The sequence below is a fragment of the Solanum lycopersicum genome, chromosome 6, assembly GCF_036512215.1.
Source record: "Solanum lycopersicum chromosome 6, SLM_r2.1".
Taxonomy (NCBI): Eukaryota; Viridiplantae; Streptophyta; class Magnoliopsida; order Solanales; family Solanaceae; genus Solanum; species Solanum lycopersicum.
The window spans coordinates 46,359,090-46,375,210 of NC_090805.1; the positions used below are offsets into that span (position 1 = coordinate 46,359,090).

General features: G+C 32.8%; 1 protein-coding gene across 2 annotated transcripts; it reads right to left on the reverse strand.

Annotated features, from left to right (window-relative positions):
* Positions 1-1,418: 1,418 nt before the first annotated feature.
* On the reverse strand, positions 1,419-14,211 carry LOC101252294 (nucleobase-ascorbate transporter 6). Of its 2 annotated transcripts, none has more exons than XM_026031296.2 (15): positions 13,946-14,211; positions 10,409-10,575; positions 8,668-8,765; positions 8,385-8,558; positions 7,202-7,302; positions 6,880-6,955; positions 6,740-6,799; positions 5,523-5,707; positions 4,352-4,448; positions 3,896-3,982; positions 2,606-2,664; positions 2,429-2,520; positions 2,243-2,320; positions 1,973-2,133; positions 1,419-1,883 (listed from the first exon to the last, which is right to left on the reverse strand). In XM_026031296.2, the coding sequence occupies exons 2-15, from the start codon at positions 10,527-10,529 to the stop codon at positions 1,665-1,667; spliced, it is 1,608 nt and encodes a 535-aa protein (XP_025887081.1). In that variant the 5' UTR covers positions 10,530-10,575; positions 13,946-14,211; the 3' UTR covers positions 1,419-1,664. The 2 variants fall into 2 exon arrangements, with proteins under 2 accessions (XP_025887081.1, NP_001307892.1); NM_001320963.1 differs by lacking the exon at positions 13,946-14,211 and adding an exon at positions 10,661-10,772 and having other exon boundaries at positions 1,650-1,883.
* Between the last annotated feature and the right edge of the window lie 1,910 nt (positions 14,212-16,121).

The following is a 16,121-nucleotide window of genomic DNA, read 5'->3' on the forward strand; positions in this document are numbered from 1 at the left end:
ATAATAAGGATCAATTATATGTATATTGTGGTAAAATGATCATACTAATTACTCCCTTCATCTATTAAGAAAATAATTAATGACGTAGTGAGTTTATCATTTTATTACTGTTAATTATGAAGTGCATGAAAAATTTTACATTATTTAAAGTAATAGTCATTTAATTGAAGGTATAATAGGTTAAAAGTAAATTATCCTTTTTTTATTTATCTAAATGGACAAGTGATTAGGACAATTATAAAAAGAAAAATGAACAAGTTAAAAGGGAACGGAAAGAAAAAGAGGAGGACTGTTTTTACTAACTTGCTTCTAAAATGTCTTTAAGAAGGGAAAAAATGGATTTTTAATAGTGTAAAACTATTTATTTTGGTAATTTCAGAAGAATAAGATACGGCTAAAACATCACTCGTTTTGAAACGAAGAAAATAAACGAATTAAAATCCATATATGATCTAGATATTTATATTTTCGCCATTGCTATAGTCATTAGTGATCAGTCAGATGTAACATCATCTTTCAAATTTTGGATTTGTCTCTGATAATACTTGTTACTTCCCGGCCACTAACACATACACTAAGCAATTGTACCACCAAAATTAGGACAAACAATAAGAAATCAACTAAATCACATGATTTTCATATACTATATAATACTCATTGAGCACAATGATATGAAGTAGCTCCCTTTCAACAAAGGAGAATCTAAGTGTACTTGAAACATTAATACATTATGACACTCAATTCATGCTTGAAAAAACTTCATAATAACATTGACAAAGCCAATTTTAACCAATTAATTTCTTCAAAATTCTACTTTTATCTCTGAAATCCAATTTGAAAAGAAATAAGAAAGGGTATAAAATAAGTGGCTTCCTTTCCAAAAAAATAAAATAATAATAAATCATAGAATAAAAAGTTAACCAATTGCATGTCCAATTTCACTTTTTTGTTTTTCTGTCTTCAAATAACAATTCATAGTGGTTCAGTGGTCCTATTTTCCTGGTCTCCCCTTCTTTACCAGTGTAACACAGTCATCATTTGGTTGCATAATTTGGATCTATGCGAAATTGAATAAAAATATCTTTAATTAATACTATGGCTCAAAAATAATTTAATGGATCAAAAAAAAAATTTCTATATAAATATATTATTATTTTCTTATTAAAAATCTTTCTTTTCCTAATAATGTTATTAGAGAAAGAACATTTTGACCCATTAAGTAAAAATAAAGACATTTTTTAACCAAACTATTAATCCTAACTCGTAAGATCAAAGACCAAACTATTAATTAAAGACATTTTTTGTTTGATTTCACATAATTTAAAAACCATTTTACAATTTTTCTATTTTTTTCATGCAAGACAAAAAAAAAAATTGTCCTAGTGTTTTGTTGTACACTGATTTACTGCTAATTATAATTCATAAAAGGATTGCTTGCTCAATTGCTAGTTAAAGTTGAATCCAAATGATCCATAAATTTACAACAGTAGGAAATACTTAAACTAATAACTGTTGTTCTAAGCTTCTTCATACTTCATTTCTCATGAAAGAAGAAAATTGATGTTGCAGCAGCAACCTACCTCCCCCCCTCTCCAACAAGCACAGATGAACTCTAGTACTTACTAGTAAAAAGATGAAACCTTTGTGTCCGTGGCGTCGCCAAATCACACAGATGGGAAATACTTGTTCAGATTGAAAGGGAGGGAGTAGAATTCCTCACTTCTCGTGTCAGTCTTGAAGGACTTGAATTTGTCCCACCAGTGCTTGCCTCTGTCCTTTCTTGTCTGGCCATCCTTTTTGTGCATTGTGTTGTCCAGGAAAAAGGCAACGATACCCGCCACAAAAGCTTTTGATTGAAAGGGAACGTTGGCCATGTCGTTGAACTGAAAGAGAATAACAAACCACAAAAGCTCTTAATGTAACATAAGTCAAATGTTAGGACATTCATAAAATGATGTTAATTTTGCTATACCCATCTTGCATGTGTGTGAACAGGTCCATAACCAGCAACAGCAGTATACTCATTGAAGTACTGTGGAATGGACAAGCCAAGAAAGACGGAGAAACCTAATATAAACTTGGTGCGGAAACTATTAAGATTGCAGAACTGAAGAAAACCTAAGCCTCCAGCGCCTGCGAAGAAAGAACATAAGAAACCATAATTCCCAAGCTTTCCATAACATGAAATATTTTGGGATAGCAGTGATCCCGGGCATATGCTTGCCTTAAAAGATATACATACCTACATAAGCGAAGAAAAGGCAATATAAAGCACCAACAATAGGTGCAGGAATTGAAGCAAAGACAGCTCCAAATTTCCCTGATGATAATGTGGTTGTCAAGACAAATCGACAGAGGGTAAAGAGAATCAAGTATCAAGATAACCCACAAGAATTGCTCAAACTAAGTGTTAAGAGTGGTGATTTACCGAGAATTGAAAAGAAAATCATGAACGCAGCAGATATCTGAACAACTCTTCTACTGCCAACACGTGTCAATGCTAATAGACCAGCATTCTCCCTGCATGTACACAAAAGTGAGTCGACTTAGTCAACTATCATAACAAGGCAGTGTCAAGTTGCAGAAGGTTTTTGTCTGGACTTACACGGATACAGAAGATCCATTCCCAGTGCCAAATAATCCTGATAGTAGAATGCCAACTCCCTGAGGCAAAAACAAAATGTATCTAAATTAAAGAAAGCAAGGTATGAAGAAATAGCAAATGGTAGGGGAAGAGAAACAATGGCACTTCCCGCGAACCTCATTAAGATAAACAAGATAGATTTCCTCCTTTTCCAATCTGACCTACCCCCACCCTAAAAAAGAATGAAACTTTAAAAAAATTACTTTAAAAAACTTTTTAATTTTCCCATGATCCCGAAGTATCATTCAATGAGGGTGATAGGAAGGTTGCTAAATATACATCCAGTGCACTCTCTCTGCTACCCCCAACTAGTCTGGGAGCATTTGATAAACTGAGTAAGCCCTTATTGAGCTGTCTTTCTAGCCCCTTGCTTGCATTCAATAAATTATGTACTGTAAAAGCATGATATAATGCAATAGAGTTTAACTTCTATGCACTCGAAGTGTAAAAGGTATACAGGTAAATCTATTGATATGTTTAAATGGTAATCTGGTAAAAATGATAAATACCATGCTATCGCATACTAAAACTCACTTAATTATGAAAAGTTTATAGGAGAATATTCCTGTAACAACAGCATTTAAGTGTTTAATTTATGTGTCTAATTTTCCAAGATAAAAGAATTTGTGGCTAAATGAATGGTAGAAAACGAAAGACAACGCGTGGAAGAAGAAGATGAATATTTTCAGAAAACGTGTAGGAAGCAAGAGAGAGAATTATTGAGTTCCAAGGCATAGGTCTTTAAATAGGATGCAGGAATTTTGGCTGTTCCAATCCCTTAACCACATAACGTATGATATCCACTAACAGAAGAAATATCCTATCCGCCATGTACTGTCACACCCAAAGTGGATCAACTGCAAAATTTACTCAAATTGGACCACAGATAGACATGTTTGGTAGCAAAATTGCATCTGAGTGGTCAAAGATTTTGACTAATTGTATCAGTTATGGAAAGAAAGCATTCTAGTTAGAGTTGGGCGTTGGGATAATTAAAAACAGTTCATAATTCTTACTGTGAATTTATGATGATTGTTGACAATGCTGATACTGGATGAGTGTGATGACATTCCAACTTAGTGTAGTTCTCCTAATCTACATACGGCTTCAGATAAACCTCCCTAAAGACTATGCATTTGATTCAGAGTAAGGCTCCCCTTCAATGAAATGCAGCAGAACTTCCCTTACTATTTTCACTTTTACAGGAGGGCGAGAGGGATAGGAGAAATTTGAGAAAGAAATCATGTTTACCTGCCAACCAACACCACGACTAAGTATGGATGGTGGTAAGGGAGTGGCACTTGCATATCTTGCAACTGCAATAAAAGCACCAGTGGACTGAAAACACCAAAGCACAAGCGTGAAAGGAAGTTAGTTTAAAGCCTATCTCTTTCAGAGCTTATAAGTATCTCTTTTTTTTTCTTCAGAAAAATGGCTAAAAGGAGGTGTGACATCACACAAAAATTGGAAAAAGGATGCAAACAGGTAAAAAAAAAAAAAGGGACAGCACAAAGAAAGAGGAAGCAGACGAAGGTTGAGAAGTAGTAACTCAGAACATCTGTAACAACAACTAAACGTTTCATAAAAACAATAACTGAAGTAGACAAAATGTAAGACAATCCGGATCATAGTGGAATTAGCAAAGAAAACAGCCTGAAACTAAAATATTTACAATATCTTTGACCAAGCCCTGACAGGTGAACAAACCTCTACTAGAGCAACAAAACTAGCCATCATCATAGCAAATGCTTCACCAGCATTGAATGAAGGAGGTCCCCATTGGAAAGGGTAAGGAATACTAATCCTGCAGGTTCAAACCAGCAAACGAAAAGAGAAAATTATTAAAATTACAATAAGTTGCCTCGTAATTCTAGAGGAATATTTTCCTACAGGCTAAAGTAACAAATTAAGAACAATACTTAACCAACAAAAACACCTTAATATGAGTAATGAACGTAATGGAATGTTTTTCAAACAATATGCATCCCATGTCACAACCATAAGACCAACAGTAAGAGAAGATGAAATGGATAACGAAATCTAATTTTTGTTATGCTCCATTTTTCAAAATTGACCAACAAACACTCTATGCAGTCGATAATATAAGACTCAGATAGGTTACTTTGGGACACCCACTTGTGCGTACTTTTCCTAATCTATAGCACCATGACCATATGTGCCAGTTATGCTCAGTGTGGGAATAACAGACCAGCACAGCCAGTTGATCAGTTGTGACTAAACTGGCGATGAAACGAAAAGCACAAAGCATCATTCCATGCAAAATTATATAGCTAAAATACCTATATGCATCTCTCTTATTTTCTTCTTGTTTATCGTTTCAATCAAATTACGCAAGGTTAGTTTAATGGACAAGTACGCACCAATTTCTTGTCTTTCCCAGAAGCTACTGCTCAGAGGAGCCACTGGGATAGTCACTTTAGAGAGGCAATAAGAGCATGACATGTTAACATTCTAAATTTCTTAAATTCTAGGACTCTAGAGTGGAAGACAATGGTCTATGCCACATGTCAAAACAAAGTGTTATTATGTTGAAGATTGTAATGCAATATAGGTTATCAGAAACTAATCCTTATGTCCCAACATAAGCATCTTATTTTCCTTTTTATGCTGTGCTAACATGTGCCACTTCCCTAGAACACAACTTTTATACCATGCTGTAGAATCATTTTTGAATGTATGTAAGCCACAGAAGCAAGACCCACTCTTACACTTACAAAGTTGTAATTTTTACCAAGGAGTTCCGTATCTTTGGGACCGCATAAATGTTAAAATACCAAAAAGATCTGCATATCCACACAAATATTTAACCCATGCCAGTACATTAGAAAAGTGAAAAATGAAGGAGCGGAGCACGTGCCATTGAGCACCACTAATGAGTCCAGCACGGTCAGTTCTGCAGCTTGCTTGTGTCTTCGGTGGCTTTCCATTGTAAGCCCCGCCCACAGTGAGTAGGTGTGCATAAATCCATACAATGATCACCGTGAAAAGAACAGCAAAACGATCAAATATATTCTTCCCTGGACGTATCAGGTGTGCCAGATACTGCAAAAACCAGTGTTTTATTAAGAATGTGTAACTTATATCCTACTATGTAGTGTGTTTAAATAAATAGTTCTCGAACACGTGCAACGCACGTGTATTTCATACCATTTTAAACTACAAACACACAATCAATTATGAACCTGTGTGCTCCAAACATAGTCCATGTCCACATTTCAAAATTCAAATATGCAAAGACATTCACAGATCAACTTATATCTGAATTTTGAGTTCTATTGCAACAGAAACTTTTCATAAATAGATATTATACTAAAAAGAAGTGAATATGCTGCTAGCTTAACAATAATACAAAAAGTGTTGGTCAATATTTGTAGCTAAATCAATTATATTGAAATAAGCTTTACGTGAAGTAGACTCTTTTTGGAGGAGAAATTTAACCAAAGAAGACAAATGAAATAATTGGATAAACCAAACTTATGATACACTTTATAGAGTATCTAACGATGTGAAAAGATTGATCAGAATAAATATCATTGAGAAGATTAAACTATGTACAACCAATAATAACAAAGAAATTTTATATATTAAAATATGAATGAAAAATGTAAAAATAAGTTACTATTGGAAGATGAGATAAGAAAATATAATGCGTGAAATAAATTTTAGAGTCCCTACACACAAGTATTGTAGGAATAGTAAATAAAAGTTTTTCTTGGAAAAGTTAAATTTATAGAACAAAATTATGGAAACATGAAAATACACATGAAAAATTGAAAGGTCAAATATTATAAAAATAAATATAAAAAAGATTGAGATGAAATTTAATTTTAAAAGATACATGAATCTACTTTAATTTCTTGTCTTTAAGGAATAATTACTCATTTGTATTTTCTTAAAATTTGTGTGAGAAATTTGAAAGGTCAAGATTTTGAAAATTATATAAGTTTTAATTTAATAAAAGGGCAAAATGATAATTCAACTTTTCACTTTGGAGCTTCCCAATATATATATATATATATATATATATATATGATGTTTACGAGATATATATGATATCTCGACAAAACAACTTACCTGAGAGAAAATGACTAAAAGGACTAGCTCTGGCAACCCAATTTCAACACATTTGGCAACCTAAACAGAGATGAAACAAATTCAACAATCATCATTGGATGAATATCAATGCAAGATAAGTGTGGTGAGTTTCTGCTTACCCCAGGAAAACCAAACTCATAAAGACCAAAGCCAACAAGAGAAACCAAAGGAACAGCTGAAAGTGGACTCAGAAACCTAAGAATCCACATGAAGTAAAATGATAATCAGAGCTAGCACACTGTACGAACACAAAGCACTTAACATAACTGAACAGACCTTAAACCACAAGAAAGTGACCCTTAGACTTAGAGAACTTGCTCACAAAGTATAGCATAAGAATATCCAAGAGCAGGCAAGAACGTGCATAATTGATGGTATAAAGTTAGGTAGCATTATGAGAAATCGCTCAAATGGAGGGAGAAATCTTGTGATGTAACAAACCTTGTAACATTGCGCCAGAGACCACTGAAGCCTAGGACAATCTGAAGGGTTGAAGCAACAATAAGGGCACCTTGGGTGGCCCGCATTATCTTCTTGAATTTCTGAATAAACAGAGAAATATTAACAATAAACTAAGATCCAATATCACCAAGATGAATTGGATGACTTCCTTTGTGTCTCTAAGCGTCTTCCTGGCTATTAAAGAAGTTAAAGGAATATACACTGACATGAATTATCAAGTTGAAAGTAAACTATTTCTGCATCAGTTTTTTATTCTTCCTTTTTTTTAGATAAGGTAATGTAAAATTAATTATATCTCAGTACCATATGAGAAAAGAAAAAAATAGCTGAACTAAACCGTCTGTCATACGATACGACCCTTACACCATGAGTATAAATTAGTAAGCATCTATTTTTAAGAAAATAAAGGTGTTCTACCTTTTCCTCAAAACATCTCTTTTTCTTTCTATCCAAACAATCCACAAAATATGTAGAGTAACTGTCTTCTTCAGTAACTTCAGTCTTTTATCAACCCTAGACACTGCTCGGTAGTAAACTTTTAACATCTCCTGGCATGACCACATTACTCCAAAAAGGTTTAAATTTGTGCATCAGCTTCTTTTGACAATTGGATGGTATATTAATTTGTTTTCTCAAAGTGATATTATGGAAAATTATTGTTAGTGTATGGATTTGGTTATTGAAAAAATTGGTACTTGTATATTTTTTACAAAATTGAGAAGTTGTGATTTTGATTCAATTGTTTGGAGAAATACCATTACAACCCTAAAACAATGTACACACTTTCATATTGCTGAAATTATGAGAAAAAATGGACTAAACATATTTACAAATAGTCAAAAGGTAACAAAAAGTAGTTGTTACACCATATGGACCAAATAAAGAGAAAAGAAGAAAAGTGGTGGAGTGATTGTGCCAAGAAATCTGATCAGACAGGGAGTGCAAAAAATTGGTTTAGAATTGGGAACCTAAATGACCCAAGAGGGGAAAAACAAGGAAGGCTGTAATTTAATTTCTAACTTTTCGAAAAGGATTTTGGGAGCTGGCCTTTGAGTATATAAGTTAACCAATATCTCAATTTTTGTCCTTGACAATCAACCAATAAGTTCACTAGATGATCCAAAGAATAAAGAGAAAATGACTGGTGTTTGAGGACACTAACCGACACAGGATCTTCATCATTCCATTGTCCAGAAAGGATAATCGAGATTGTAGGTGCAACAAAGGTATAAGACCCTCCAATCACAGCAGGCAATCTAGTCCCAAAGATAGACTGCAACAAGGTGTTCAGCCCAGCGACGAATAGCGATGTCTGAATAACTTGGGCTTTTTCCTCCTGCAACGGGCAGATAGTCTTCCAGTTAAAATGTATAACATTACGTGAGGTCAAAAGAGAAACTCATATCTTAAGTAAATAAGTCGTTCAATGTGTCTGGAGGCCTCACATTTCCACCTCCCATTTGGGGAACTAGAGCTGTAGGAATGATAACAATGGTACCAAGCATAACAAGATAATGCTGAAATCCAAGAAGAATAGCTTCAGCTGCATCCCAACAATTACACAAAATCAGCTTGGTCCACAATAAACATGGCGAAACCAATTTAAAACATATAGGTTCAATCTAATTATTCTTCACCAAACAGTACCAAGAAAATAGGGTGCACATTTTGGGAGCTGCTTCCCATATCAAACCAGTTTTAGATTCCAATTTGCTGGCTAGAAACATAAACCCCATGAACCCAAAGCATAACATGACACAGACAAATCGCCAGTAATTTATCTTTGAAGAAAATAGAAAATGTGAAACCAGAACAAGTGATGGTCAATACACATTGTGTTTAATAACATGCCCACCAGAACAAGTGATGGTCAATACACATTGTGTTTAATAACATGCCCTCTTATACCGTAACTAAACGGCCCCTTATTGTCTTATGATATATGGCACCCAGGCCTAGCAAACCCAGACTACCTAATATCTTACATTAGTTTTTCATGTATAAGATACACACACCCTTGAGATGTATAAATAAAATAGACTCCATCCACAATACAACCAAATTAGTCTCAATTTGTTGAATGAAATACAATCCAATGATTCTTCACCAAGAAGTTCAATACTAAAAGAACGGAAACTAAATTTTGTGGAGTATTAAAGCTGCTATTGGTATAGTTTTCCCTAAATGCAAATTGTTTGATGATAACTACACATGGCTACATATTTGTCAAACTGTGGAAAGAATGAAACCAGTGGTGAGTTGTAAGGTCGTTGTCTGGAAAAAACCTACTGAGGGAAGATTCAAACTCAATAGTGATGGTAGTTTTTTAAGAAGCAATAACAGAGCTGGAATTGGGATTATCATTAGAGATGCAGTTGGAGATCTTGTAATGGCCTATTCAATTCCAATATGTTGTCAAAGTAACAATCAAGTAGAAGCTGAAGCTGTTAGATATGGTGTTCAATGGTGCAATCAAAACAATATCAACTGGACTTGGAGATGGACTCTATGGTTATTGCTAATGATAAAAGAAGAGAACAATTCCAACCTTAAACTCAAAGAGATCATCAGGGAAATAAGGCTCAACATGGACATAGATGAAACACAAGTACGCCATTGTTTCAGAGAGGTGAACCAAATGGCTGATTTATAGGCAAAAATGGCATCCTCAAGTGGAATGAGTAACTTTTACTATTCTTTTCAATAGGGTGCACATTCTGGGAGCTGCTAGACCCGTTTCAGATTCCAATTTGCTAGCTAAAAACATAAACCCCATGAACCCAAAGCATAACATGCCATACACCTTTGAAGAAAACAGAAAATGTGAAACCAGAACAAGTGATTGTGTTATCAAGTAGTACAGTGCAATCTTCAAGAAAGAAAAAAAATGGGTTCACAAGAACCATAACCCATAAACCATATGCATCTAGACTAGCTTGTATGCACCTCGATTAATCCACCTGTTAGCCATACTATCCCACATTGTCCCAACCCTTAGCTCCTATGAGCTCACATTAAGTTGAGATTCGAACCTGAACCTGAACCTGAACCATTCATCACTCAGTCGTCTGCTCAAAGAAACTAACAAGTACCCATTATTACACCCCCAAAATCAAAAAAGATAATAAAAACACAAAGCAATGTAGTGGGGTAGCATAAAAGGGAAAGAGATGTAAAGAAACTTACGCCATGGGGGAGGACTAGTAATGCAGTAAGAAACATTAGGAAGCTGATCTTTTGGTGGATGTGGCACTGGTTCACTTGCCTTTGCTGCTGGAGCTGCTCCTCCTCCTCCACCTCCTGCCATTTCTCTCTCTCTCTCTCTCTTCACAAACAAGTGCAACACCCCAAATCTACAGCACACCCAAATCAGCAAATCTCTCAGAAAACACTATGAAAAAAGAAAAAAATGTCACAAAAAAGAGTTTGTGGAAGTACCAAGAGAGCAAAAGATGAAGAAAAAGGTTCTATAGTACAGAGAAATGGAAAAAATGAAGCTCAAAAGGAAGAAGAGTGACAAGAATGGAGCAGCCAGGCCACATGGTGTACTACTACACACCCCACTCGCTTTTGTATTAATGTAATAATAAGGAAATTTCACTCGAAATTATATTTTACTATTCATCACTATATTTTACGATTTATAATCACTTATAAATTGAATAGAAGAAATAATATTTTAATTTTTTAATATTTAAAAGGACCTCAGGAAAACGAAACTTACATCAAAGAAATGTTAAAGAAAAACATTTCTCTTTAATAATTTAAAACGATAAGTTATTGATATTTGACTACTAGAAAAAAAGTGATAATTCACAAAATTTTTATAAGCAAATATGGATTATTTCGCATATTACAAGAATAAGTTTAACCTTTTTTTGCTTGTTAAAAAAAATTATAAGTTTAAAACCATATAAAAATATATAAATTTGAATTATTATTTTTCCAAAAAAAAAATCTATGAACAAATATTTGTAAGAAATAGAAATTAATGAAAAGAATCTTGAAACCCCCCTCCCCCTTCCTGTGTATTAGTTTAAGTGCTAAATTATCTTTATTACTTTCAATAAAAATAGTTTATCTTTTGTCAGCAATCTGACTAAGGTTTTTTTTTTTAAATCTAAGCCTTGTATTTTAAAATTTTATATACTTCAAATAAAAAGAGGATTAACATTTATTCTAATGACGGATTTGTTCGTACAACAATCTCAAATTAAATTAAGCACAAATTCCGATGCAAGACAAAGAAAGTTAATGCAAGATTCCCAAACACAATTTTATTTTGAAATTTAAAAATGTTTCAAACCTAATTGATTTTCGCTCAGTCCCATATTAGATGAGCATTTTATTAAAATTATTTATTTCATTTTATTCGATAATTTATTAAATTATGATATAAGTAATTATTTTTTCAATTTTACCCCTATAATTAATATGACGTTTGAAAGTTTAAAGAAATTTCGAAGTCCAAGAATATTTTTTTAGAAAAAGCTAATTAATACTTCCTCTGTTCCTATTTAGTTGTTCACTTTAGAAATGACACACATATTAAGATAGCAATAATTAGCACAGTGAAGTTATAATTTTACCTTATTGATTATGATTTCAAAAAATGATGAATTAAAACTTGGAAATTTTCAAGAAGTTTAAATGAGGGTATAATAGGAAAAAAATTGTATTTTCTTAATTTATCAAAATGGACAAGTAAATAGGAACAGCTAAAAGAGGAAATAGGGACAGAGGTCGTACGAACTAAGAGCAAAATCATTAATAGATTTAAAAATGATCAATTGATTACTCCTTCTGTCCCTATTTAGTTATTCATATTTCCTCTTTTGGATGAACCTATTTACTTGTCCATTATGACAAATCAAGAAAGGACAAAAAAAATTCCTATTATACCCTCATTTAAACTTCTTGAAAATTTCTAAATTTTGATTCATCCTTTTTGAAATCATATTTAATAAGGGTAAGATTGTAACTTCACTATGTTAATCATTGTTGTCTTAATATGTGTGTCTTTACTAAAATGGACTACTAAATAAGGATAGAGAGAATCATAATTTTTAATTACCGTGTAAAATAGAAAATATACACCTCTTATAAAAACAAGAGTAAAGTAGTTTAATGAATTAAGGTCACACTACTCGATATTTATTTTTTGGAGACATTCTCAACGTATCTCATAAGAAGAAGAAAATAAAAAGACAATTTAGAAGATTATGTCTTTTTGTTTTCATTTGATCGTAAATTTTATTAAAATTTTAATGACTACGATTTCTTTTTTTTTTGGTACATAAGAATATATTAATTGAAAGCAAAGCCTTTAGATTAAATAGAAGGGAAAATGCACAAGCATCCCCTCAATTTATGTCCAAAATTTTAGAGACATATTTGTACCTTTTATGTTTTTATACATTAAAAATTACACGATATTTAATAATTTTAGAAATTAATTTTAGGTTTGGTTTATCCTACGTTTAATTAAAATAAATTGTAGATTCATTTCAAGATTATACTGTTATTTTTATTTCACATCAAGAGCTCATTTAGTACGAGGAATAAGATATACTTAATCCCATATTTAGTTTTGTATGAGTATGTTTAGTTATGACAAAATTACATGATAACTAGTTATGAGTCAGTTGTCTCAAGATTATAGTGTTCTTTTATTCCATATTGAGGATAGCACAACGATTTTCAATCTAACAAGCCTAAAGAGTGAGGAACTCACAAGATTAGTTCAACCATTTTTCTGTGGGTCGGAGTTGCCCGAATTCATTACACATATTAACCTTGTTTTGATTTCAAAAAGAAATTTGTGTAAGAATTCAAAGAATTGAGGCCATGAGTTTGAGCAATTTTACTAATAAGGTGATTTTAAGACAGCTTCATGAGAGGATTGTTAGAGTGCTTCCAAATATTATATCTCTTAATCAGTCGGGTATTGTAAAAGGAAGAAGCATAATGAAAAATATTTTGTTAGTACAGGAGATTATACGGAATATACACCTTAGAAATAAAAAGGTTAATGTAGTGGTAAAGTTGGATATGACTAAGACATATGATAGAGTTGCTTGGATATTCTTAACAAAAGAGCTAAGGAAGTTTTAATTCTAGAGGTGATAATAAATATTGTTTGGAGATGAATTTCGGCTAATTGGTACTCTGTACTAATTAATGGATAAACTCATTGCTTCTTCCACTCAACTAGGGGACTAAAGCAAGTGGGATCCATTGTCTCCAACCTTGTTCATTATATCTGGAGAGGTGTTATTAGAAGTCTTTTAGCCAATTCAATGAGCAAGAATCTTTTAAAAGGATTTGGAATGAGAAAATAGAGTCCTAAAATAAATTATCTAGATGACACAATTTTATTTGGATCAGAAGACAAGGCATTCAGTGATTTAAATAATGCAGGTTTTGAGGGATAATGATACAGCGGGGGACAAAAGGTCAACAAAGAGAAGAGTTTTTTTTACTTACACGAAAAGACCCATTTAATAGTAATAATAAGGATGAGGAATTTGTCTGGTTTTAGGCCTGGAAATTTTCCTTTTACATACCTTATGTCCTATATATTATGGACGAAATGGGAAAAACTACTTTGAAGGGGCTAATTAAGAAGGTTGCGGCTAGAATCTTCATATGGCAAAATAGATTTATGTCCTTTAGTGGAAAATACATTTAAGAGATGAACTATTTATATTAAAGCTTACTTACCTGGAAGCTATCGAACTCGCGCCTCAGGCCGGTAACTCAAACCCTTCAGAAGGAGCGTCATGATTGACTGCGTGAATTCCACACGTCTCCACCAGGGTACACATCTACAAAATAAGAATTAACAGGGAAACTAGTTGAAAAAGACACAAAATATGATAAAAATGCCTTTGTGAGCTGAAATATCACTTCGTTGATCATGGATGTAGATATTATGGTCCAGAGGCAGAGAATGATCAAAGATGGGGAAAAAGAGACGAGAAACATGGAGGCAGAGTAGAAGAGACAAAGAGAACTCTTATAAGGAAACCCTACTGTTAGGCGAAACTTAACTTGTCTATCCTAATTTGGGCCAGCTAACATTTGTGTAATTTGGGCTTCTTTAGCCCGTTGATGTAAAAATTGTTGAGAATAAAGATGTCAAAATGGATTAGCTCAGTCCAACCCAATTCTAACGGGTTAGAGAGTTAAATGGGGTAGGACGGGTTGAACCTTTTAATTAAAGGACCAATAAAATACCAACCCAACCCAGCCCTAAGCAGGCCACAGATTCAGAAAGGTTGACCCTTCAATTAAAAAATGGACAATATTGGTCTCTTATATTGAGAATAAAACATTGGTGTTTGATGATTACGGCATTAATACATTCATAAGTTCATTCGTAAATTACGCATACTTCAGTGAGTACTTACATAATAGCCAAAATACAACATTAATAAAATTCATCCAAGCAAAAAATATTACATAATCACTATTATCATAAACGAGACAATAAAAGAGAAATGAAAAATTAGGCGTAAAACTACAAGTAAAAGAGGCCAACTATTCATAGTAATATTGGAGTAATGAATTTAGGATAATAAGAAAATTTTATGGTTTAATGACCCTAAAATGTAAAAGATATGCAAAGAAGTTAAACTTGTTTTTTTATATTTCTATTTCAAAATTATTTATTGACAAAATCTTAAGAAACAAATCACTACTTAAAATATATACAGTAAATATTTTTAAAATTTAAACCCACGAGTTGGCTTACGAGGCTTGCGGGTTGGGCATACGAGGTTAGCGGGCCAAATGAGGATGAACTAAAAAATCTCGTTTCTAAATGAACTGAAAAAGTTAAGCCCAATGTCACTTAATTAAATAGTTGGATTGGGCCGACCCGCTTGGCCGAGCTCATTTGGACAACTTTTGTTGAGAAGAAATAAACGAACACCCCAGTCTAAAAATGAATTATTTTTAGATGTCTAAAGGGTGAAATGAGAGAAAATATTGAAAATACTTTTGAGCTTATTTTTATTCCACATTGAGAATAGAATAACGATCTTGAAATAACTAATATTGGAATAATTATATTATGAATAACATAATCTTCAATCAAACAAGTCTAAAGGGTGAAATAAGACAGAAAATATTTTTAGGGGTGTATTTTCACTCATGTTGCAAGATCATAGGGTATATTTGAGTTCAATTAATGAAGTAAGGAAATACTTTAAAAGATTTCAACAATTTAAGATTAAATTAATAATTCACGTCAAATTTAGATATATTTTTAATACTTTTGATAATATAATTCTGAAATAACTTATTCTCTAACCAAACAAGTCCTAAAATCATTAACGGGCCATGTGAGTTGTAAGATATGGGCTAAGTTCAGTCTTGCTTACAAGGCAGGCCCATATCATATTTTTCAGTACTTTTTCCGCCATTTTCTAAGTTTGTATAAAGCCCTAAAAAGAAAGATAATTTCAGTTCAATTTTCAACTCATAATCCATAGATTAACGCATCAATTTTGTCTCAGAAAAAGGTTAATATCTCTTCCAAATTACTTTAATTTGTTTTTCGATGAATTTTTTTTTCCAATTTTTGTTTCAGTAGAGGATTTAGAATTGCCATTTTCATGGCCTTACGAGTTTTTTGTGGTTCTGTTGTTGCAGAGAGTGGGCCAATGAAAGTCAAGATTTTTCGTATCGTTTTGTGGTTATATCACTGATATGAAATGCTTAAACGAAGGATATGAAATGTATATATGTTAATTTTATTGTAGCAGATTAAAGTGCAGTGAATTATAGCAAATGTTAGGAAATAATTTCTGTTATAAAAATATAATTTTTACAGTCTGAATATGCAACTAGTTTGATTCCCACTTCGTTGGATTACGCTGAGTACGTTGTAATT